This window comes from Zeus faber, assembly GCF_960531495.2.
Source record: "Zeus faber genome assembly, chromosome: 8".
Classification (NCBI taxonomy): Eukaryota; Metazoa; Chordata; class Actinopteri; order Zeiformes; family Zeidae; genus Zeus; species Zeus faber.
Window position 1 is genome coordinate 20,639,214 of NC_137195.1, and position 24,257 is coordinate 20,663,470.

General features: G+C 47.0%; 2 protein-coding genes across 2 annotated transcripts; one reads left to right on the top strand and one right to left on the bottom strand.

The window, feature by feature from the left end:
- Window positions 1-7,898: 7,898 nt before the first annotated feature.
- On the bottom strand, window positions 7,899-8,651 carry tmem74 (transmembrane protein 74; the record flags this gene model as incomplete). The annotated part of the gene is made up of 1 exon (XM_080004820.1): window positions 7,899-8,651. The coding sequence occupies one exon, from the start codon at window positions 8,649-8,651 to the stop codon at window positions 7,899-7,901; it is 753 nt and encodes a 250-aa protein (XP_079860946.1).
- A 2,322-nt stretch (window positions 8,652-10,973) lies between these two features.
- LOC307233485 (cyclin-dependent kinase-like 4) lies at window positions 10,974-23,775 on the top strand. The gene is made up of 9 exons (XM_080004821.1): window positions 10,974-11,099; window positions 19,786-19,961; window positions 20,567-20,755; window positions 20,904-21,079; window positions 21,222-21,343; window positions 22,238-22,353; window positions 22,482-22,570; window positions 22,854-23,006; window positions 23,094-23,775. The coding sequence occupies exons 1-9, from the start codon at window positions 11,090-11,092 to the stop codon at window positions 23,542-23,544; spliced, it is 1,482 nt and encodes a 493-aa protein (XP_079860947.1). The 5' UTR covers window positions 10,974-11,089; the 3' UTR covers window positions 23,545-23,775.
- The last annotated feature ends 482 nt before the right edge of the window (window positions 23,776-24,257 follow it).

A 24,257-nucleotide genomic window follows, 5' to 3' on the forward strand; every position in this document is an offset into this window, starting at 1 on the left:
ATGAAGTCACAGAACCGAACGTCTAACTGAATTGAAAGCGGATTGCCGTCGTGACTCAGGGGAACTTGATCGCCCGCCGCATCCACGCTCGGTCGTCGGCGTAACGATAATTAGAAAAGGAGAAAAACATTACATCAGGGGGACGGAGCGGCCGCCATAGGGTTTTAACCTCCACAGCGCGCCAGGGTCGGAGTTTACATGTTCTCCGAGGGGATGAATGACAGGGAAAAGGGGCTGATACAGACTGCCCTGTCCAAGGGCCCGTGCAGAATCCCATCTGTGGCTAAAGACTGCGTATACATACTCCCTGTAGCCTACTCTTTTAATTTAACCCTTCACTTGCATTTAATATCAGTCATAGCTACTGTGTTTTGGCTATTTGGAAACTCAATGTAATCGCTGTGGACGTTGGAATCAGTCTACAAATTAAAAAAAGTCGGTCAGCTGAATGACTTCTGGACTTCTGGAAAGGACAAGGCTCCCCAGCTGCTCTTGAACCGATCCACATGTCTTCTCATTGTCGAGGGGGGAAAACGCAATATGCATTATGACAGGAGAGAGGGATGAAAAAAAAAAAAACGTCATCATAGCTGATTGTCGGTGCGCAGGCAAGCCGGCGAAAGAAAGGTTCGACTGATCGACGGGGTTACCAAGCCTTCCTCCGTGTCAAGGAAGGGGATTATTTTTCTAGTCATCTGAGCGAAATTTGGGAAAATGACGAAGCGCAGTCGGTGGAGGAGAGAGAAATTTGAGAGGAGAGCACACTGGGAGAAGGGACAGAAGTTCCAGAAAGAAGATGGGAAGGAGGGGGAGGAGGAGGAGGAGGAGGAGGAGGAGGATGAGAGAAGTGAATATGAAGGTTAGGAACCTGTGATGAGGATGCATCGCCTGCCATCGGCGCGCCGGGGCCGCTGGGAAACCCGAGAAGCCAGTAGATACGGGCGGCGTGTTAGTGTTTCCCGCAAAGAGAGCCCCCACCTCCACAGCTGACCAGCAAGATGGGGGTGGAGGGGGCGGAGGGGTGGGGGAGCGAAGGTTATTATTGTGTTAAGACACCAGATCCCCGGGACTCATCGTCAGTGTATCAGTTCCAAAACACTTTTCCGCGAGGCAAAGCAGGAGAAAATCTGCGAGGGAGGGAAAGCAGAGACGGGAGGTGAAGGCTTGCGTGGAAAGAGATAGATAGAGACGCAGAGAAGAGGAGAGGGAGTGGGGGGGGGGGGGGGGGAGTGGTGACTCACAGGTGAGAGAAGGCAACTCAGAGCGAGGTTGAGAGGGGAGCCATTTTCGGGGAGTCCAAAGCGACGGGTCGAGCTGGAGGTCCGCGGAGGTAAAACCGGGTGTATTGAAACGCCTCATTATTCCGGAATGAGATGAATTATTCAGCTCCTGGCCCCGACACGTCTCCTGTGGGACCTCCATTCCGCCTGCTTTTGATGGTAAATGCGCGGCGGGACACAAACCCAGAGGTCCTCAAACAAAGAAAGAACCCGAGCACTTAACTCCAGGCTTAGCCTCCCTTCTTCCCGTTTTGACCTCGGCCAAGATCAATACGCAGACGGAGCCAGATGTTGCACAACAACCCTCACAGGGGATGGAATGGAAGCTGTTTCCGCCCTGATTCCGCAAACACGCTCATGTGCGAGGGAATACATTGTAGGAAGGTTTGGGCATCCAAATGGAATATGCTGGACACTTGGAAATAGCCTGGAAATGAACTGAGGGAGTATGTAATCCGTAATCCAGGAATTTGGATGAGGCCTGTTCTCTGGGTACCAGCATCCTGGTGGGATGGCTGGGTGTGATGCTGAGGGCTGAGGCGCCTGTGTCCGGGTTCCATTTGTGAGGTCTGTTGCTGCCATCTTCAGGCGGTCTGGAGTCATTCAACTGAAAACCCTCAGGGTAGATAACTGTGACCATGACTCACAAATAACAATAAATATGAGTCATAACTAAGGGCGCTGCCTCATTGTTAATACATAAACAAGCTCTTTGCCCCTGTGTAAAGATGGCCAATAAACACCAAATTAATGTCCCGACCATTGGTGTTAGCAGAATTATCACCTATTCTTATGGCCTTTTCAGTAAAACATGTAAAAAAAAAATGATACGCCAGTAGTTAAGATAAAATGTTATCTTATTTTACTTTATCCTTGGAAAGGTAATGTGTAAGCACTATACGTATTTCACATTTGTGTGTAGTATTTTGTATATAATATATAATTGTATATACAACTGCTTTTGTCAGACTAAATGAAATAATATTAAATCAAATAATAATATTTGGACGACCTTGCGACAGCTGTTTTGTGGTTATGAAATCCCACAGATGTGCCACATGATTTGCTTGATGGAGGTGCACGTTCAAAATTCTAATGCGCAGGCTTTAGTGCTTCGTGCCCCATCTACTGTGCAAAAAGTTCACCGGCGGCCGCTTTGTCAGAGCCATACTATTGTATTAGAGCCATTTAGATATTTATATTTTATTGGATATTATGCATGATGTCGCCTTACCTCTAAAGGGTCATGATCATCACCAAAGCTATTAACACACAACTACATTGAATTTTGGCTTTATGCTCCATTTCTTACTTTCATACTACTTTGTCCATATGCCATGGACAGGCATGTACCATTCTTCAATCAATCGATCAATCAATCACTTAAATGTTCACACCAGTTATTTGTCCGTTATTGTTCATTTAAGGTGGCAGATCACTCTGAAGGCCCACGCTACGTCCTCCATGCAGTGCTGAGCTGAGCACCAGTCGCTGATCCAGCATCTGCGGAGGAGCCGCTCGCTTGGGATCCAAATCCGCTTTTTCCTCGTTCAACAGCAAGCCCCATTCACTTTAATCAGGGGAAAAACCAAGAAGCGTATGTGGGGAGCCATGCACGGAAAGAAAATTAAACCAAATTAACAACTTGATACAAAGCCAATCAAGGGAGGAATAGAGAGTGTGATTCGCAGACAAAAATGGAGCGTCTCGAGGGGATCAAAAGCGGGAACCCATCGCATTTCTCGCGTGCGCTTACGCTAACAACACCCGTCGCGCCAGGGAAACATCCACTCCACTGACAAGACGCTAAGCGAACACATTACCCCTGCGGGGCGAGCTTGTTAAAGCAGTCGCTGTGTAACCGCATCACCAGCGAGGCCACGGCCTTTGTCCAAGCAGACAGAGTGTGCGAATTCCACCTCTTTGATATTCTATTAAAATTCCCAGACACACACGGTGGACGCGCTGCCAGAACCACACACACAAAGAGAGAGAGAGAGCGAGAGAGAGAAAGCGGAAAGGGGAGATTTAACCAATAATGCGTCCGTCCCTGCAGTGATTGAGTGGTCTCACCATAAAATTGACCCAACTGATCAGTTCATTTCCTCTCTAGACGATCATGGCAGTCAGTGGTCTGACGGTTAGAGGGGTTTATGCCGCTGTGATCACGAGTGCCAAAGGTAACAGCACGGGAAACAGTTTCCAGAGACATTCCTGGGTCTGCCCCCCCCCCCCCCCCCCCCCTCCCCATCATGATGATACGAGAGATTTACTCCATTTGGCCGGCGGACAAGTGACAAAGTGCTTCTCTCCGTCAGCGAGGCAGAACACGGCCGTCCGGAGAGGCATAAATCCATTTATCACTGGGTAATGTACAAAAAAAGGGCCTTTTCTGAGCTGTGCCTCTCACCAAGCGACGAGATCATTTGCAGGACAACCATGGTGTGCACAAAGATAGAGTGTTTCCGAAAATAAAGGGCCGACAAGCGGTGGGTCAAGGTATAGAGCACATTTCCAAATTTAACCGTTTGCAGATGATTTCTAAAAAAAAAAAAAAAAAAAGTGCCCAAGAAGGTCCTAGAAGGGTGAAACAATAGAGAGTAACGCCGGAGCCAGGTAAGAGCCAGACCCAGACAGGCTCCAGGCGTGCTGCACAAACCGCCTCCTCACGCCACATTTACATTACAATGAGCTTTACGAACATCCAGCGTGCACGCACGCTCAGCTGTTTGAGTGCAGAGGAAGGAGGCAGCGGCGGGAATGAGAAGTCAAACCAAACCCTCCGGGGTGTTGCGCCACAAGTGCGGCCTCTTATGGGCGGTCGATAAAAGGTTAATGAAAGGAAACTTTTGCCGTTGTCTTCAGTGACGTGGAGGGAAAGGGAAGCCCACATCAGACGAATCTGCCGAGGCAAGAGAAATGTGTATTTTTTTTCTATTCAGAGTCGGACGCAGGCACACACACACACATAGACACAATGTCAAGGGCTCGTCCTCACGAGTATAGCAGTACACACACACACGCACACACACACACACACACACAGTATCAAGGGTTGGTCCTCACAAGTACAGCAGTGCACACACAAAGACACACAGCCTCTCCCAGCCACACACACAGGCGCATAAAAACACAAATAGAGCCACCAATTGCGCCACATGGAAATAAACTCTAAATATGTACTGTATAAATTCACTCTCTATATCCCTCCATTATGAACTCTGCGCTAACACACAGAGACGGATATATTTATGTGTACACGCAGCCAGAGGCATACGTAAATCCATCCTTTTTTGTACTTCATTACACACACACACACACTCACACACACACACACACACACACACACACACGCATGCACGTACAGATACACACATGCGTATACAATCAGTCCCTCTCCGTATCGCCCTAATATTTGCTTTGTACCACGTGCACACGCAGGCGTTTAAACCCCCACGCAAGTGTATCTCCTGACAAGCCGGAGGGGTGTAATAATACCTGGGGGGGGGGGAATTTGCTGATGGCGGCGGCTCAGCTCAGGCTGCTCTCAGACTTTTTTACCTGAAGAGACGGGTCTCGAGTGGAAGCCGACCGAAATATCAATAAGGTTGACTTAGCTGCCTCGCTGCCTCAAGGGGGGGGGGGATAAAGAGCTTACGCATGAAACCTCTGGAAATACACTTGAGCTCGCTGTGTAAAATGCTGTCGCCTTAAGCAAATCCCTGAATTAAAAACCCCTAAAACACATTTAGCTTGCTGTGTAAAGGAGGTGGGGGGGGGGGTGAGAGTGGAGCAGGAGAGGGCAGGCAGGGGGGGAGGGAGGGAGGGAGGGAGCCCGAGTGTGTGAATAAAAACCCACAGTGCATTACATGGCGGCGGATGAGCCCGCTTGAAGACGCCCGTGTCACGGGCTTCCCCTCCGGCGTGCGCCATCCCCCGCGCGCCGCGACAACAAGCTCCCTCCCGCAGACGATGCCACTTTGGAATATGGCGCCGACGCAGGAGGGAAGCGGGCGGAAAATGCAAATAACGCCGGCGCTGCCGGGATTAGAATTAATTACCGGCCTGGCATGAAGGGGCAGGCGGGCGGGCGCCATGACAGTTGGAAGTGTCGAGCGAGATTCCCAGTTTTGGTGTACGGAGCGCTTGAAGGAAACGAATGGAGGGGGAGAACGTGAGCAGAGAGAGAGAGAGAGAAAAAGGAGGAAGGCTGCAATTGGCAGGCGTAGAGATGAGTGTCCGGTATTCCGTCGTCTAATACCGACATAATCATTGCGAGGGCCATTAATGGAAACACCTGTAGTGAAATGGCCGTGGCTCCTGTTGTGTGCACAGAGGGAATAATAGGGATTACCTCCTTTATTACCATTCCTGGAAATCATCACTCCATTTTGGCAGTTTATTGCCTTTTTATTTTTTCCAGAACGTCTCACACGATGGTCCCTCGCTGGTCACAGAAAGCAAATACAAAGCAGCAGCGGCACTTCCTTTGGAGGATCTGCTCATGATTAAAATAAATGTGAATCCAAAAAATGTATCATTGTTGTTTCACTCGAACAGGGGCCGTAGAGGCTCTCTTTTAAAGCATTCCAAACTGCATTGGTTCAGACCCATAACTTTACAGATTTTCATTGACTGTGTAATACTTTAGTTAATGATCAATAATAATAATAATAATAATAATAATAATAATTTCTAAATAATAATAATAATAAAAATATATTTAATTTATAAAGGCCTTTTAAAGAACCCAGTGACCCTTTAAAATATTAAATAATAATAAAAAATGTTTTCTGTACGTATTTATGTTACTTCATAACTCATTTTGGCAAGTCACATGAGTTACTTTACATTGACATGAGTTACTTTGTAAATTGTAGTGCATTTTGTTAGTTTCATTTCATTGGCTTTGCAAACTAATGTAAACAAACGGTCCTCGGATAGAAGTGTCACTAATTATCCAATGGAAAAAATCATTAGCTCGTACTTACAGTACATGGAGGAGCAACGCAGCTGTGTGAAGAGCAACAACAGCGCGCGCCCTCCAGCTGTGTACCGCCGAGCAGCGAGCCTCGCTGAGCAGCTCATTAATGGAGAGTGACTCACGTCGCCTGGAATTCAGATCCCCGAGGCCCGAGCAAAAGGAGGAGACGAAGAGCGGGAGCCAGAGTTAAGAGAACGGCATCACAACCTGAAAGCGTGAGTGGTGCACGGATCAATGGATGGGATCTTTATTTGTTTATTTTCCTTTGCAGCGGTTCCAGAAATACAGCCCGGGGATTTGGTGGATCTTCTGACATTCAGACGAACACACACGGGAGGAGGATTAGTTGCACAAACACGAGGTAACGGTTCATTTGAGACTAAATTCATATTATTGCCATAGTAAAACCAAGCCGGTCTAGCCCTTTAGGATTTTGGTTCATCCACGGGTGAGTACGAACAACAGCACCTTTTCTACTTATACAATTTCTATAATAGGAAAAACCCTTTTTGCGTCAGCATGTGGAGGCTATAATATATTCATCTGCTTAATTATCATCACCAAGTGGCTTTGATGATATCAAATATAACCGTTTGTAGGTTAATACCTTCCAGGGGAAAGGAGGTAAACCCCCTCAAGGTGATGAGGGTTGTTTTTTTTTTCCCACAAGGTTTCAGAATTAGGGCTAGACTCTTAGACTCTTTCACGTGGGATAAGGTGTACTTGCTCCATTCCACTTTGCAAAGAAAGTATACGAGACTGAAAGGCGGAAAATGGAAATACGGCGTGTGGAATCACAGTATGAAAAGGCACTTAGTTATGGTCAGACCCAAGGAGTCTGGAGGGGGAATCCCAAACACCGGCCGGTGGTTCGCGTAGGGTTGAAGGGGGCCAAAGGCATGGACTGAGGAGGCCGAGCGGAGGAACCTTCAGCGTGGAGGAAGGTAAGGAAGGAAGCCCAGGGAGAGTGGCCGAAGGCGAGACGGGTGTACGGTACACACAGGGGGAGTCAGAGGGATGTCGGCTCACCTCAACACTCAACGCTGCAGCAGCCACACTGTCACTGGATATCACGGCGTGGCCCACATAGACCACTTTGCCACATCTGATGGGCTAGCTCTACTCAACCAACCCAACCCAACCCGGAGTCACTGACCCCAAAGAACACACCCTGTAAGTGTGTGCATCAGTGTGTGTGTGTGTGTGTGTGTGTGTGTGTGTGTGTGTGTGTGTGTTGCCATCATCTCAATGTTGGAGACATTTGCATTAAATATGTATAGCCTCAATAATAAATGGAGGCTCTCAGACATTGCATCAAAAAAAAAATGAAAAGAAAGAGACACCAGAATTGGTGATCTGCGGCTCTTGGGATTTCCATTACTTTTTTTTTTTTTTTACAATGTTCTGCAGCAACATTCGGAACTTGATCTGTCCACATCATCTACTCATTGTCACATTGCTGGTCCTGTACCTTATATTATGTTTACCGGGTGATTATATATTATATGACATGGCCTTTAATCCTGTTCCTTTACCCAAACAAAGGTCAAATTACTGTTTTTACTTTGGCTACTACAGTTATTGTCTTTGTTGGATGCTCAGCTGAAAGATGCACTGTCTGCACATCAGGCCTTCTAGGTCAAACTTTCTTCCATCTCCATGGACACGTGCGCGGATGAGTGCCGCGGACTCTGCCTCGTTTTGAGGTTGATGGAGCCGTAAAGTTTGGTGGTGCGCTTCACGTACGCCAAGGCCTTTCTGCGGTACATCTCACCCTTCCACATGGAGATCATCAGCAGCACGGAGAGGACCACCCCGCCCAGCGTCAGCAGACACAGGCCCGCTATGACGCAGCGGTCCAGATGTGCCCCGACCCGCGCGCTCTCCGTCTCCAGCCTCTCCATCTCCCTGGCGGACACGCTGTCCCGGTCCACGGCCACGCCGCGGGGCACCGCGTAGGACACCGCCACCAGGGAGATCCCGGTGAGGAGCAGGGTCACGGCGCTGATCACCCCGTAGTCCAGGGCGGCTTCGTTCTCTAAGCGGAGCTCCTCCTCCAGCCACAGGTTGACGTTCTCGTCTACGGAGGTGAAGGACGGTTCTAGGTCCTCGTCGCAGCAAACTCTCCCTTTCTCCTCCACGGGATGGTGGAGGCTGAGGCGAAGGTCGTCACGTGCTTTGTGTGGCGCCGTCCTTGGTGCTGAGCCCCATGGACCATCTCTGGAGGGCGCTCCTCCACCAGGGGGCGCGCCGCCAGAGGGCTCTCCTCCGGCGGAGCTGCTCCATCCCCGGACCTGCCGCGCGTCGGGAGCCCGGTCAAGGACACGCGGTGGCTCGGGCTGTCCATCTCCCTTATCCCCGGAAAGCAGCTCTTCATGGGAAGCCATCCTAATTCGTTTCCAGCAGCATCCCTGATAACAGAAGATTCATCACCTTAAAAACGATGCGTCAAAATGTTATTGCCCTGCAAAGTGCAAAGTGTCTATCGATCGATCCAAAACTATAGTGGTGGTCACTGGTTCCCACCCACATAAACACACACGCACACGTACGTTGACAGGGTTGTTTAATAGAAAGCTCCCGCGGATCGTTCACGAAATGCGCTTAGACAGGCTGTGATCAGCCCAAGTCCACCTATATCCAATTAGGAAGAGGATCCAGGAACCCAGATTAGACTATTTAATCTATCTGATCTTTGTCAGGCGCACGGATGTAAAGTATAGTCTCCATAAAGTGCCTTTGTGTAGAACTTGCAATTTAAAGTGTACTTTCGAATTAACAATCATTAAATATGTCCCACAAACATGAGCCTATAATAAAGACGATAGATCACTAATGCACATGCAGGCAGCATAATGCAATGTAATATAATAGACGACACAGACGATACCATTCGATATATGGTGCACCGTGCATGACTGTTTTATAGTGAAATCACCGATTAACAGTAGATACAAAAAATACCGTATCAATCTGTAAAACAATTAAAGCCTTAAGGCGGAGTATAGCCCACTTACTGACGTGCGCCTCCAAATTGCCCCGCGCCTCCTGTGTTCTTCCACAGCTCTCTGCTCGGACACGATTCCGACAAAAGAGTTTGTTTTGTCCTATTTAAAACAGCGCCGTGAATATTGAGTCGCCGCCAGCCGCTGTGGTGAGGGTCGGGGAGCTCTGCGAGTCCCTCCCACGCAGCGCTCCGGCAGATTGAGATCACAGTCCGCACAAATGATTTGAAAACCGCAGGGAGCTCTGGGAAGCGTAGTTTCCTCTCAGCGCCGTTCCCCCCCCCCGGTACTGTATTTCCTTTTCTGCGCCCATAATTATAACAAACAAACAAACAAACAAACAAATAAACAAATAAATAAATAAATAAATAAATAAATAAATAAATAAATAAATAATAACAATAATAATAATAATAATAATAATAATAATATTATTATTAAGAAGAAGAATATGATATGATATATATGAATATATACATAATATGATACATATATGAATATGATACTAAAAGAAGAAAAGAAAATAATAAAGAGAAAAAAATAAATAAATAAAAAAGAAAGAAAGAAAGAAATTATTATTATTATTATTATTATTATTATTATTATTATAAATAATAATAATAATAATAATAAGAATAATAATAATAATAATACATGCAAATATGTATGTATGTGTACAAAACAATGATATATATATTATAATCTAAAATAACAAAAAGTCTTTTAGCAGATATAGTAAAACAACATGTCATTAGCCTGGCTGATTTCATCACATCATCCCAGATACAGTAAGCCCACTGGTGCAGTTCAAGCAACACTCTAAAGCCACACACAAGTATTGTGTACCATCTGTTCTTGTATGGCTGCGCACTGAAGATTACTGGTCACAATGTCCATGCCATCCCTTTAATCCATTTTTAATCTATAGAGATTTGATGGGTCACCAGCTCTGCGACCTCCTCTAAATCTTCGGAAAGATTTCCTCCCGGTTATTCGGGATATTCAGACGCCGCGTCTTTCTACATCATTGCAAGGGTGGTCACCAATCAGCCTCAGGCCTGACCGACGCGTCCCAACACTTCTCCGGGAATTAGCACTTAATGGCTTCCTCAAGTCAGGATTGCAGTGGTTAATCCCGCTTTTAAAAATGAAAAAATTGTCTTCCGGGCTGTCTTCCACTTGGTTTAGTACAGTATAGCCATGCACCGGCTATAAATAAAGCCATCGGTTTGCCAGGAGCCACGGTGGCCGGCAGAATGGCTCTGGCTCATTTCCCAACAAGATTCCATTTAACAGATGAGTGCAGAGAGTGAGAGAGAGAGAGAGAGAGAGAGGGAGAGAGAGATGGAGAGAGAGAAAGAGAGATGAGAGGGGGGGGGGGAGATTTATTCAGCCCTTTTTATTGTCCATAAAGTAGTTTGCGAAGGAGAAAAACTCCACCCTTCATCCACTCCATTACAGCACAACTGTAGTCCGACTGTGTGTATGGTAGCGCCACAATTTGATAGAGAGAAAGAGAGAGGGAGAGAAACCTGATATCTATATATATATATATATATATATATTAGGTACAGTATATATATAACTGTGTTGTCATAGACGTAACAACATCGGGTGAGCTGTGCAATGCTCTTCCTGTTGGCAAGAACACGGGGCTTGGGTGGGGGGAGGACTGTGGGTAAAGTGGCCGAACCGTTCGCGGCTGTAAATCCTCGTGCTGCGGCTGCTGCCTCGGGCGTGAACCGACGGAGGGAGATACAATTTGGACCGTGAAACGGGAAACACAGTCACGACACAGCGTGGGCTTTTGCTTGTGTCTGATGGAGTATGGTGAGGATCAAGGTGCAGTAACGTAAAATGCAAGTAACGCGTTATAGCTTGCTATATATAATGACAATATGTGTCATTTTAACAAGCAACTATGGGAGTTTTCATTTCATCCATTGCTTGACCCTACGAAGAGGTCATCCCACTCCTTAACTGCATGCGCTCTGTAATAATTTAGTGAGTGCCTAGCAATAATTTATACCATAACTTGTGCATGGAATCACATTTTTTACATTCTGTATATTCGTATAAAGTTGACTATTTCTGTACTTTACTTGGCTATTAATTTAATTTAATTTAATTTAATTGTAAATTGTATTCATTTGTTTTTTATTTTTATTTTTATTTGATGCAATTTCATGTAATTTTATTTTGTCTAAAGTGTATTTTTATTTTTCCGACTGTTAAACTATTTATATGTTAATTGTCTGTACAGAACCAACCCGATCCTCACCACGGAAAATTCCTCGTATTCTGAAAATGTGCTTGGCAGAATTAACAGATTGTGATTTTGGGACAACGAGATGGAGAGGCGGTAGGCAGGGAGGCTAAGGAGAGGACGTGGTGGGGTTGTGGAGGGATGATGTGGAGGTTAGGGAGCAGCAGACAGGCCCTCATCAAATATGAGGACACTTTGCCGACAGCCACATTGACAATGGGCCTCCCCTAATCGCACAATGGTGTCTGGAACACGGTGCAACACGTGCTTGCGTGTGTGTGTGTGTGTGTGTGTGTGTGTCTGTGTGTGTGTTCACTAAAAGAAAAGATGACACGTCCATGCAACAATAAATATATGGTTGTCTGGCATAATAATTGATGATCACATTACATCTGCCTTCACTTATCTCCTCTTTATCCTAATTACGGGGACGCTCCTCATCCAAGAGTTTTTTTTTTGTGATGGAGCTGGCTTTGCATAGTAATTATTTTCCCTCACTGACACCATATGTCCTGCAATCTGTCCCTCTCCTTTCCCCTACCCCCCCAATGGACCTACTGTATTACTGTATCTCTCCAAAATCACCTCCCACTGTATAGAACTGTGTATTGAATGCTTAGTTCAATAGGTCAATTACAGTCTCTTTTCTTCAGGCTACATGTGTCATTTGACAACATGTAGTCTGCCGGAACTGTTTATAAAAGTTTGCATTGAAAAAGCATTAAATTGTTTTCAGTGTGAGCTAAATCTTTGCTAAACATTTTAATTTGGAGGCAAAAAAGGGAGATTGCTCCTATAAGTGGATGAATTGGGTATGATATGAGCAGCGCGATATAGAAGGACGGCATCACAAATGGAGCTGTATAACTTGACTGGTCCTCATTTTCTGTTTATTTATACCATTTACAGTTCCCCATGACTGATATGACATTGAATCTTGTTCCGTGTTCTACAACACATGACCATAGTTTTCTATGACAAAAACAAGACAATTCCAAATGTGCTGCGTGTGCCCTGTGTGTGTGTCTGTGTGTGTGTGTGTGTGTGTGTGTGTGTGTGTGTGTGTGTGTATTTTTAGGCCTATCTATCTATCTATCCATCTATCCACTTATCTATCTATCTATCTATCTATCTATCTATCTATCTATCTATCTATCTATCTATCTATCTATCTATCTATCTATCTATCTATCTATCTATCTATCTATCTATCTATCTATCTATTTTGGTTTCCATTCTAAGGTATACCACACTTTAATAAGTGTGAATATCATTTGTGTTAAAGCTACTTTACCTGCATTAAGGACTTGGTGCTGATATTCATAACCATAACCTTTGCCATCATCACTTTATTTGACTTGTGACTTGACTATTTGACTAATGAAAATGGCCACAGGAAGCGAAGCTCTTTGGGGTGTAAAAGTTGTAACAGATAGTCAGTTAATATAATGTGTGTCTGTTAGGCCCACGGCCTCCCAGCGCCACTAGGGGCCGCCCTTGCCCCATCTGCAGCTCCCGACTCGAGCCCAATTGCACACACCTGGGATCAATTACCTGCATCACTCTCACAGTATTTAGTCTCAGCTTCCCAGTCATTCCTTGCCAGACCGTCAACTAGCTTACCTGAGTTGTACAGCTACTGGCTCCGTTCCTAGTTCCAAGTGCTTGTTTCTAGTCTATGTCTCTCTGTTTTCGTCTTCCCCTTACCTGCCTGTCTCCGCTCGTCGACCAAGGCTGCCCGTCCTTCTCCATCCAGCCTGGTTCCCCGTCTCTCCACCCGGATTCTGGACACCTTCTCCTGGTCATCATCATCCCTGCCCAGCCCTGCTCCATCCCTACCTGACCGGGTCCCCCTGGCCAGCTCCACCGTCCAGGCTAATAAACATCCTTTGCCTGCCTTCCGTCTCCCTGTGTCGTGCGTTTGGGTCTCTCCTAGCTCTGGTCCTGACAGTACGGTCTGGCCAGGAAGCCATGGACTCAGCCGACACAGAAGGACTCCGCCGCGCACTCCGGGACCCAGGAGTGTTGCTTGGGCAACATGGCCAGGCCCTCCGGGACATCGCGGCGGCCGTCAGCAGCCTGCAGGGTCCTCCGGCCCCTGTGGCCCCCCCTGCTCCTCCGACCCGCCATCCTTCCCCCACCAGGGCTCCCAGCGCCTCTCTCGTCCCCCACGTTCCAGCGCCTTACGACGGCGATTTCTTCGGCCTTCCTCGTCCAGTCCACCGCCATCCGCCTGAACAACCGGCTACGGGAGCGCCAGCGCGAGAGGGAGGGGGCGATACTCCAGACCGCGCCTCCCGCCTGGGCGCCCACGCCCTGGTCTCCAGCGCCCGCTTCTCTTGGGCGCCTCAGAAGTCCCCCGACTCTCTCCGATGCCGAGCCAATGCAACTTGGTCGCTCCCGGATCTCCCCCGAGGAGCGAGCACGCCGCATACAGACCGGCGCCTGTCTGTCTTGCGGCCGGCTGGGACACCTCCAAGCCACCTGCCCGGTCCAGCCACGAGAGTGCAACTCCTCAGAGTTACGTTCTGGTCGCTCCAGGTCCAACCCTCTAACGTCCTCTGCTCCCAGTTGCCCTCTTGTGGGGGGATATTACACTCTCTATCCTACCGCCCAGGAACCAAGAACACCAAACCTGACCCCCTGTCCCGTGTGTTCGCGCCAGAGGAGAGGACAGGGGATCCAGAACCCATCCTTCCACCCCTGTCCCTTGCCGCCACACACCTGGGAGATTGAGTCCCTTGTCACCCAAGCGCAGGAACACCAGCCCCACCCAGATACCGGACCCCCTAACCGCCTGTTCGTCCCTGACTCCGCACGCTCCCAGGTTCTGCAGTGGGCCCGTGCCTCCCGCCTCAGCTGCCATCCCGGGATCACCCGCACCCTGGCCGTCATCCGCCAGCGCTTCTGGTGGCCGACCCTGCTCCCTGACACCCGGTCCTTCGTCTCAGCCTGGCCCACCTACGCCCGGTCCAAGACCTCCACCCGACCCCGCTCCGGCCTCCTCCGCCCATTACCCATCCCAACTCGTCCTTGGTCCCACATCGCCCTGGACTTTCGTCACCGGTCTACTACCATCCTCACTGTGGTGGACCGCTTTTCTAAGGCGGCCCACTTCCTCGCCCTGCCAACTATTGGCAAGGGAGACTGCAGACCTGCTGGTGGCAGAGGTGATCCGCCGCCATGGCATCCCGGCAGACGTGGTGTCGGACAGAGGACCCCAGGTCTGGTGCACCTTCTGCTCAGCCCTGTGGGCACAGGTCAGTCTCTCCACCGATTTCCACCCCCAGACCAACTGCCAGACGGAGCGGGCGAACCAGGAGGTGGAGGCCATGCTCCGCTGCCTGACAACCACCAGCCCCACCTCCTGGAGCGACCAGCTGCCATGGGCCGAATACACCCTGGTGAACGCCTCCTCCGGCCTGTCGCCCTTCCAATGCTCTCTGGGATACCAACCCCTGCTGTTCCTTGCCCAGGAGGTTGAGATCGCCGTACCCTCCATCCAGGCCCACATTGGTCGCTGCCGGAGGATGTGGAGGAGGGCCCGCTCTGCACTACTCCAGGTCCCAGCGGCAGGCGAACCGGCACGTGCACCCACATACATCCCCGGACAGATGGTATGGCTCTCCACAAAGGACTTGCCCCTCAAGGTGGACTCCCGAAAACTTGCTCCCCGGTATGTTGGCCCCTTCCCCATTGTGTCAATCATCAACCCCTCTGCCGTACGCCTCCGTGTCCACCCTACCTTCCATGTATCCCAGCTTAAGCCGGTGGTTTCCAGCCCTCCCCGCCGAGGCCCCACCACCCCCCGCACCATCGGTCACCCGGCCTACACAGTGCGGCGCCTGCTGGATGTGCGGCACCGGGGGAGGGGCTTCCAGTACCTCGTGGACTGGGAGGGGTACGGTCCAGAGGAACGCTCCTGGGTCCCCCGGAGACAGATCCTGGATGCCTCACTCATCCGGGATTTCAATCGAACTCACCCTTCCGGGGTGGGGGGGGGGGGCGGTACTGTTAGGCCCACAGCCTCCCAGCGCAACTAGAGGCCGCCCTTGCCCCATCTGCAGCTCCCTACTCGAGCCCAATTGCACACACCTGGGAATTACCTGCATCACTCTCACAGTATTTAGTCTCAGCTTCCCAGTCATTCCTTGCGAGACCGTCAACTAGCTTACCCGAGTTGTACAGCTGTTGGCTCCCTTCCAAGTTCTTAGTTTGTCTCGTCTTCCCCTTACCTGCTTGTCCCCTCGTCGACCCAGTCTGTCTCTCCAAATCCAGCCAGCCCGGTTTACCTGCCTGTCCTTCTCCACCTGGATCCTGGACCCCTTCTCCTGGTCATCCCTACCTGACCAGGTCCCCCTGGCCAGCTCCACCGTCCAGGCTAACAAACATCCTTTGCCTGCCTTCAGTCTCCCTGTGTCGTGCGTTTGGGTCTCTCCTGGCTCTGGTCGTGACGGTGTCTGCCATTTGTTTTCACTCCCTTCACTGTGGAGGAAAACTACACTCCCCCACGCCCACTTTTTACACAAGCCTCTCGAAACATGCGTTGATGACAGGTCTGAATGTCACTGAGGTCAAAACTTGAATGTAAAATCAATTAAATTTGCGTAAACAGGCTGACTTTTCAAATGATATATAGATGGCTCATTCTGATTTAATTATCCATCATTAACTTCTTTGTGGCAGAATACTGTTAAAAATCACAACCTAGACACCAATTAGAAGTTGAATTGATGCACAAGATGTCTTTGGAAAAAAACCCAACTTGCTGACTTCATATCTAGGGAGAAGTTTCCTGCTTTTCCTTTGACTTCCAGTCAGATGTATTGTGGAGCACCATCTGGCGACCATTGGCTGAACTGCAGTTTAATACACTTGCACCTCGCCTTCAACCCGCTTTGCCGCCTGTTGCAGCCCTATTGTATGTACTCACTTTAACCGTGTATCAAAACTTTAGCCCTGAAGCGTGTGCTTTTAATTGTCCATTACAATATGTCAAGTTATTCCATGTCTCGTGAAAAAATGCCACCAAACTCACTGTTGAAAATAATATAATCACGAACTGTAAAATAAAAATGGATCAATTAAACTTGCTCACTGTAAAAAAAACCCCATAAAGATCAATAAATAAAATAATGGCAAATTCGCTGTAAAAAAAAAAAAATTCCACGAAACAAAACACGTGACAATATTTACTGGGTTACTCTTTATGACGTCATGTGGAAGCGCGCTATGCAACCACGTGACTTTCCCCGGGGGGGTTTACTCTCTATGACGTCACAAACTTGTCTGGGGTCCGAGAAGGTATATAAAGCAGGTCTTTCGCTCTACTTCACAGCCAAAGGGAATCCCCCAGTGGATGAAGAGCAAGAGAAATTGGTTAGCATGACTTTGTAATGACTTTTCTACAGAAACCAACACATGTAACATTGACATTTCTACTTAAGTCAAAGTATATAGGTTATTGCTCTTAAATACATTGACATACTTTAAAGTTAAGTATTTTCAAGTTAAAATAGTGCAAGAACAACCGGGAAACATACATTCATTCAGGTCTACAAACAGATATTTCCCCCCTCCCCATCCCCATAAGAGCCCCGCCCCGACTGCGCCATCATTTCAGCATTCAGAAAAAAAGTCTGTTTTACATAAGGCTTGACATACCATGCCAGTGACAAAAAAATAACCCAGAGGAACAAAAATAATAATTAAAAAAATTAATAATAATAATAAAGGCTGAAAAATAGTGTCAATCTTGAGGACACAGCCTCTTGCAGACAAACTGATTTTCTCTGGTCTCAGATGATGCAGAACATCTTTGATCCATGGACTGAAAGTTGGAGGCAACTTTTCCCTTCACTCAAGAAATACGAGTCGCCTGGCCAAAAGGCTTGCAGAGCCTATCATGTTTTTAGCAGCCCTGACAGGTGGAGGGATACACCCAATGCTCAGAAGCTCCTCTCTGCATACATTTAATGGTGGTTTCACCAGGCAATGTAGCTGCTGCCGAAGGCTCGATTGCTACGGCAAATAAAAGGGGTAACAGCGGGCGGCCCTGCCTGGTGCCGCAGTCAAGTGGGAAGAAAGAGGAAAGATTGCCATTTGTATGAACAGCTGCTGTAGGAGGAGAATAGATAACCAAATCCAAATCATTTGATATTATAAAACAAGATAGTCCCACTCCGCTTGATAAAATGACTTTTCAGCATAAAGTGATAGTAATACCTCTGGGGTGTCAGGTGGAGTGGGATCATACAGAATATTATATACCTGTCATGAATTGAAAAACAAATAGCGATTTCTAATAAATCCAGTCTGATTATGTGTACTATCCACATTTAGGAGGGAGATGGGTTGAAATGTGCTGCATTCTAAAAGGTTCTTGTCATTTTTTAAGGATGAGGGATATAACTGCCTGTTGCATTGTTGGGGGTAGTACACCACAAGTGAAGGATTCTTCGAAAACAAATCAAAATGGCCAATTTTCTGCAAGGATTCTCTGGGAAATCCATCGGGACCCGGAGATTCTTCTAAAGAGAACGATCTCCCCAAATCAGTTGCCGTCTCCTCATCAATAGTGGGAGTACCAAACTTGTTAAAAATAAATGAGTCAAACAAAGACTCGTTCCTATGGGACTCTGTAGTGTGCATTCCATTTGTGAAAACACTGATTAATGTCAGAGTGATGATCTATGTGCCTGATGCCTGTTTCATCATTAATCCGCGTTTGGACTGGTGTGCAGTCTTTTGAAGCAGTTGATGTGCAAATATTTTCCCAGTTTTCACCGTGTTCATACGTCCTGTACTGGCTTTTATTAATACGATTTTCTGCCTGTGTTGTTGATATGAGGTTCAATTCTGTTTGGAGTAAATCAGTAAATCAGGCACTGGGGCACGAGCAAGTGTAACATCTAGGTCTAAGATATCGTTTGTTAATTCTTTTTGAGCCATTCGGTTTGAGCTTTCCTGATCTGTGTGCTATATGATGTAATTTGTCTCCTCACGTATTGCCTTCATTGCCTCCCAGACTATCCGGGAAGACATCCCTGGGCTCTGATTGCGCCATCTGAGAGTAATAATGTATTGAGACGTCAGGGTCGGTAGTTAGGATGTGTGATTGGCATCCGTAACGTCAATGATAGCGGGGCGTGGTCCGGGATTACTTTTGCATGATATTTTCAATCACCGATTAACGGAGGAAGATTCTTGTCGAAGAAAAAGCAGTCTATGGGCGAGTAAATCTTGTGGACGGGTGAAAGGAAGGAATAGCTCCTAGATGTTGGATTATGGGATGGCCAAGCAACAGACAACCCCATATGTTTTGATAAACGGCTGGATTGCAAGGCCTGTTCTGGATGGGGCTGTTATTTTGGATGAGCTACGATCTAAAGTAGGTAACATTGCAAAATTCATATTCCCTCCTAAAATAAGATGTCCCAATTTGGTGCATATGCATTAGCTAAGATGAGGATGAAGATTAACCCCCGACATTGAACGTTTGAATATATTTAACAAAAAATAGTAAATGTAATTTCTTTTGACTTTTAAATAGGAAATCTTATAACCTATATCATATAAGATATACTTTTGATATGTATATCCAGTGGCGGTCTTAGTGATTTGGAGGCCCCAGCCAGGGCCAGTGTGAGGCCACCACCACCTCCACCTCCACCTCCCTCAATGCAAGCATACCTAGTAAACAAATGATTCAGAGGGAGCTCTTTTCAGTGATCAAAGCTGAATGAGGAATTGTAACTGAACCATTCCAACGCTCTTTACACAGTTAGAATAATTCATTTATTATCTTCAATTTTAAATACTATATCAAATGACTCAGGAGTCAAGAGTCACTGCAGCACAAGAGTCGTTTGCTTGGGGGACTTGGCGGCTGGATGCAGAGACGGCCTTTGAAAAACGCCCCAAGGCTCCGGGCTATTGCCTTACTATGCCATATGGAAAGACCGCCTGTGTGTATATCTATATATAACTATATTTTAAATCAAATTTAAAGTACTGCTGCTTCGAATTATAATGGAGTAAAAGTGGAAAGTCTAGATACTTCAATTTTTTCTTTTTTCTTTTTGCAATACGGTAACAAAGTACTTCAGACGGCGGTGGTCACATAGTCCTGGCGTCCTCCCTTATAGCTCATTCTTATACAATTACTGTATTCACTTTCAACTTTTAGATCCTAACGTTTTCATCCCACCTCTTCTTTCAACCAAACCATGTTGACTTGGGCCTTGGAAGACCGGAAGATGGAGCAATACCAAGAGCTGTCCTTACTTGGAGTAGGAGCATTCGGCAGCGTCACGAAATGCAGGAACCTGCTTTCTGGACATCTGGTGGCCGTGAAAAAATACTTTGACCGAGGGGATTACAATTCCATGGACAAAACGCTCAGCGGGGAGATCACACTGCTCAAGGTATTTTTTAATCAGTCCATCGCAATTGTCGTGATTTTAACCAATTTAATATATAAATACGTTCTGTCTTAAATGATAAGGACTTTTAAGGGGGGGGGGGGGTCATTTCTATCTCTATTAAAACGGAAAAGCAAGAACGTGAATTTCAGCAGAGTGAAAACAGGGTGAGATAACAATTCTGTGTGATTGAATCATCATCATCACCATCACAAATTTATGATATTGCAACTCATTGACTCCCATGAGGTGATGACGGAAATAATTTAGGTTGAATACTTTAACAGGGGCTATTCTGCTCTCAAGTCTGCCATTGTACAGTAGTTTCTATGTTGTGTCACAAGCTGGTGCCACTGGCTAGTGGCCTTGGCTAGTGGCATTGGCATGACAACGGCCATTATAAACAGATCAATCAGAATCGAGTATTTACATATAGTTTAATCGGTAGTAGCCGTAGCCATCATTTTCATAATAGTTAATAGTGATCATGATATTATGCAACCCTGAGTCCTAAGTGCAGGAGAGGGCTGCTGATCTGAGAGGTCGGCCATGACACAGCAAACCTTAGAGCCGCCGCGTTTGTCTTCTGTGTTCGCTCCGTCGAGCAGCAGTGTCGCCACGACAACGTGGTCAAGCTGCTGGACGTACTCAGGCAGGACGGACACCTGTACCTGGTGTTCGAGTTGCTCGAGTGCTCTGTCGCGGATGAGATGAGCAACGGCCCTTTCCCGCCCGACACGGTGAGGAGCTACTCCTTCCAGCTCATCCGAGCGGTGGACTACCTCCACAGCAGCAACGTGAGTCACCAACTTGTTCAGTCGTCATAAGGAATTTAAAATGTGATTTGTTTTTGGACCCAGTAATAGGACAGTGATGTTTAATGAACTGAAATGGCCATTTAAACCCTTGCTGCCCTTGGCCCCATGTGACGCTCTGTCCTGCCAGATCATCCACAGGGACATAGACCCGGAGAACATGCTGGTCTCCCGGAACGGCGTGATGAAGCTCTGCGACTTTGGCTGCGCGCTGAAGGTGGAGGCCGCGGGGCTGCGGTCGCGCTACGTGGGGAAGCCCGCCTACATGGCGCCCGAAATCCTGCTCGGCGACGGAAGCCACGGCACGTGAGTGTCTTCAAGTCCGGACGCGGACGGAACTCAGCGCTCCAAGTCTATGAACGGCGTTCCCGTATAAGCAAATGGAATTTCCGGTAAAGATAAAATAATTTTGTGGGGGTTTTTTTTATGCTGTTGAGTTTTTGTCTAGTTTCCCCAGACCAATCGACGTGTGGGCCATCGGTATTACCATCCTGACCATGGCCACGGGCCAGGACTTCATCTTAGGTGACTGTGCCATGGGTCTGCTCAATGACATCGTCACCAAAGTTGGTGAGTGGTTCTACTCCTCAGATGGATTGGCGCACATGTGTGCATCATGATTAAGGTGGTTTTAGGACCCTATTCCCACCGAGGTCAAACCTGGCCGTGAATAATCAACTTTTTTCAATGGGGGAACGTTGGTATCACGGCATTAATAAACACTTAACAATGACAGCTGTCCGTTGGACCAGCAATGTTTTTGTTTTTTTTAAACCTGTGCTGTCAGCATGCTGGGCATACAACACAGAGTAATTGTACCATTGCATCTTGGACAGAGTTAGTCTGCAAGTTGAGTTCAACTTCTCAACCTGCAATGCCACTCTTTATTCATTCTTTAATCATCAAGAACTGCTGCAACAACTCTGTCCTGTGGACGACCTGTGGGATGACAAGAGCACAGTTTTGGGTATGGAGAACCACCACCAACCCCCCTCTCTGGAGAACTATTTATCATGTTTGGGTCTAAAAACAACTGATCACTACTCCAAAAGGGGGAGATTCACCACGGGTGAGACAATTAAACATAGAACCAACGAACATTTACACGAAACCGTAAACATCGGACGACAACATGTATTGAAAAACAATGAATTAGGTCCAGTAAAACTAGAACTACAACTGGTCACGTGGCCTCTTCCTGTCATAGTTATGGCAGCAAATGAGGGAGGAAAGGAGAGGAATGCAACCAGGAGTGTCCTGGGGTGCACTTGAAGCAGGTGTGATGGTGTGTGTGTGTGTGTGTGTGTGTGTGTGCGTGTGTGTGTGTGTGTGTGTGTGTGTGTGTGTGTGTGTGTGTGTGTGTGTGTGTGTGTGTGTGTGTGTGTGTAAGATGTCCACCGGTGAGTGTACATGACTTATCCCACATCCGGCAATGTTGTCTCCTTGTTCCCGCTCCCCGGCCAGGACCTCTGCCTGAGCACCAGATGCTGCTGTGTGGGAACTACTGTCCCCCTGAGGTGCACCCTCCCACCGACCTGCTGGAGAAGTATGGCCTCATCAGCGTCACACTGGCTCACCTGGTAGAAGTAAATATGTCTCCGATTCACACCTCTGTTGATGAATTGGATTCTTTTCCATCTCGAAAGTGATGCCAAGATTTGGTTGTCCAAGCCATGAAAACGTGTTCTTCTTCTTCTTCATGTTCCAGGCGTGTCTCCAGACGGATCCCGGTCAGAGGTGGCGCTGCTCCGAGATGCTGGAGCACGACTATTTTAAAGAAAATGATTTCCAAGAGAGGTGAGAGCCGGCGCCCACGGCTCCGAGAGTTCATTTGAATAGATTGATTTTTTTTTTTTTTTTTGATTGAGTTTGGTGGGACATCACCTTTTAACGTTTTAAAAATTCTGTCAAAATGTGAGATTGAACTGCGATACTCGCAATATCCCACCGCTAAATGAAGGGTGACCAATCGGAGGGCAGATATCATTGTAATGTCCAATCAGAGGGCGGCTTTCCATCGAAGCGAAACGTACCTGCTCACTGTCAGAGATCTGACCTCCTTAAACTGTGTCCTTCATAGATTCACAGAAAAACTGTGCATGATGAGCAGGCTGGATGAAGAAACCATCCTCAGGGAGGAGGAGAAGAAGGAAGAGGAGGAGGAGGAGGAGGAGGAGGGGAAAGAGGAAGAGAAGGGAAAAGAGAAGAAGCAAGGAAGGAAGGAAATCAAAAGGTAAGTTATGAGAACCTTGAGGAACATGAAGGACGTCTTCCCCCTCGGAGTTCTGCGCTTTTTAACTCTGCTCCGTGCCCTTCATAGGCTGACAGCAGAACTGAGAACGATGAGTCAAGGGGATGAAGTGACCGCCCTCAAGGAGGAGAGGGAGGAGGGCAAGGAGGAGGAGGAGAAGAGCGAGGAGAAGACCGGGGAGGAGAAACCGAATGACGAGGAGAAGGACAAGAAAGAGAAGGGCGAGGAGGAGGAGGAGGAGGGGAAAGAGAAGGAGCCGAAAAGAAAGGGGAGGTTCTTCATCGAGACCTTCTGTCAGGCCTCGTACACAGTCCTTCCGGCGGCGGGAGATATCGTCAATCTCAGCGCAGAAAAAGAAAGGGAGGAGACTCTAGTTTCGTCCGTGAGGCTCATCAGAGTGTGTAGGTCACTGGTGGCGTCCGTCATCGGTCTCATCTCTCATTATTTTTATGTTTGTCAGAGAAGGCTGGGTGATTTTGGCAGGTCCACTGCACTCAGGTATCAAAAAAAGAAACTGTGATTTTAATAATGGCAGGTCACAGGGTTTTTGCGCGACACCGCCCCCTGTGGCCAAAGATGAACACTACCGCTTCAGAAAGTGGAGCGTGTGTTCTCAATACTGAATGGACTGTTCTTAAGGCTGGTCATCAAAAAAAAAAAAAAAAGGTCTTAAAAGGATAGCAATAAATGATTTATTAAAGGTTGAAGAAAAACAGTCTACTTGAAATGCTATTTTGTTTGTGGCAAGGAAATTACCCCTCCAGTCACAATGACGTGAACATTTACTTAATTTTAATGTTTTAAAACAAAATATCAATCAAAAAATGACGAGTTGAAGTCTTGATGGATCATTTCATTTCTTTGTGTTACTATTGTTAATTCTTTAATGTTGAACTTGTTATTTTGTCAACTATGTTCAATCTTTATCTTACGTGTGTATTGTATTCATAAGATAATACATGTAAAACAAATTGTCTTTTTCTGATAAAGTGCCAGCTAAAGAAATTGTGTCAAATATGGAAGGTGATTCTTTTAACAACATAATTTACAGATTACCACTTTAAAATGATACACTTTCAAAATTGGTAGAATTATTCTATTGACTATTGGAAATTGACTTTTACATGGACATACAATATAAATGATAAAATATAATAAATCTTTGAAATTGATTACATTTGTCCTATGGAATCGTCATCATTACAGAGTTTGGCCTTAGAAAATAGGAGCCTT

Coding starts and splice junctions, on each gene's coding strand:
- LOC307233485 (XM_080004821.1), top strand. Junction 20,756..20,903: donor ACTACCTCCACAGCAGCAAC/GTGAGTCACCAA, acceptor CTGTCCTGCCAG/ATCATCCACAGGGACATAGA. Junction 22,354..22,481: donor GCGTCACACTGGCTCACCTG/GTAGAAGTAAAT, acceptor TTCATGTTCCAG/GCGTGTCTCCAGACGGATCC.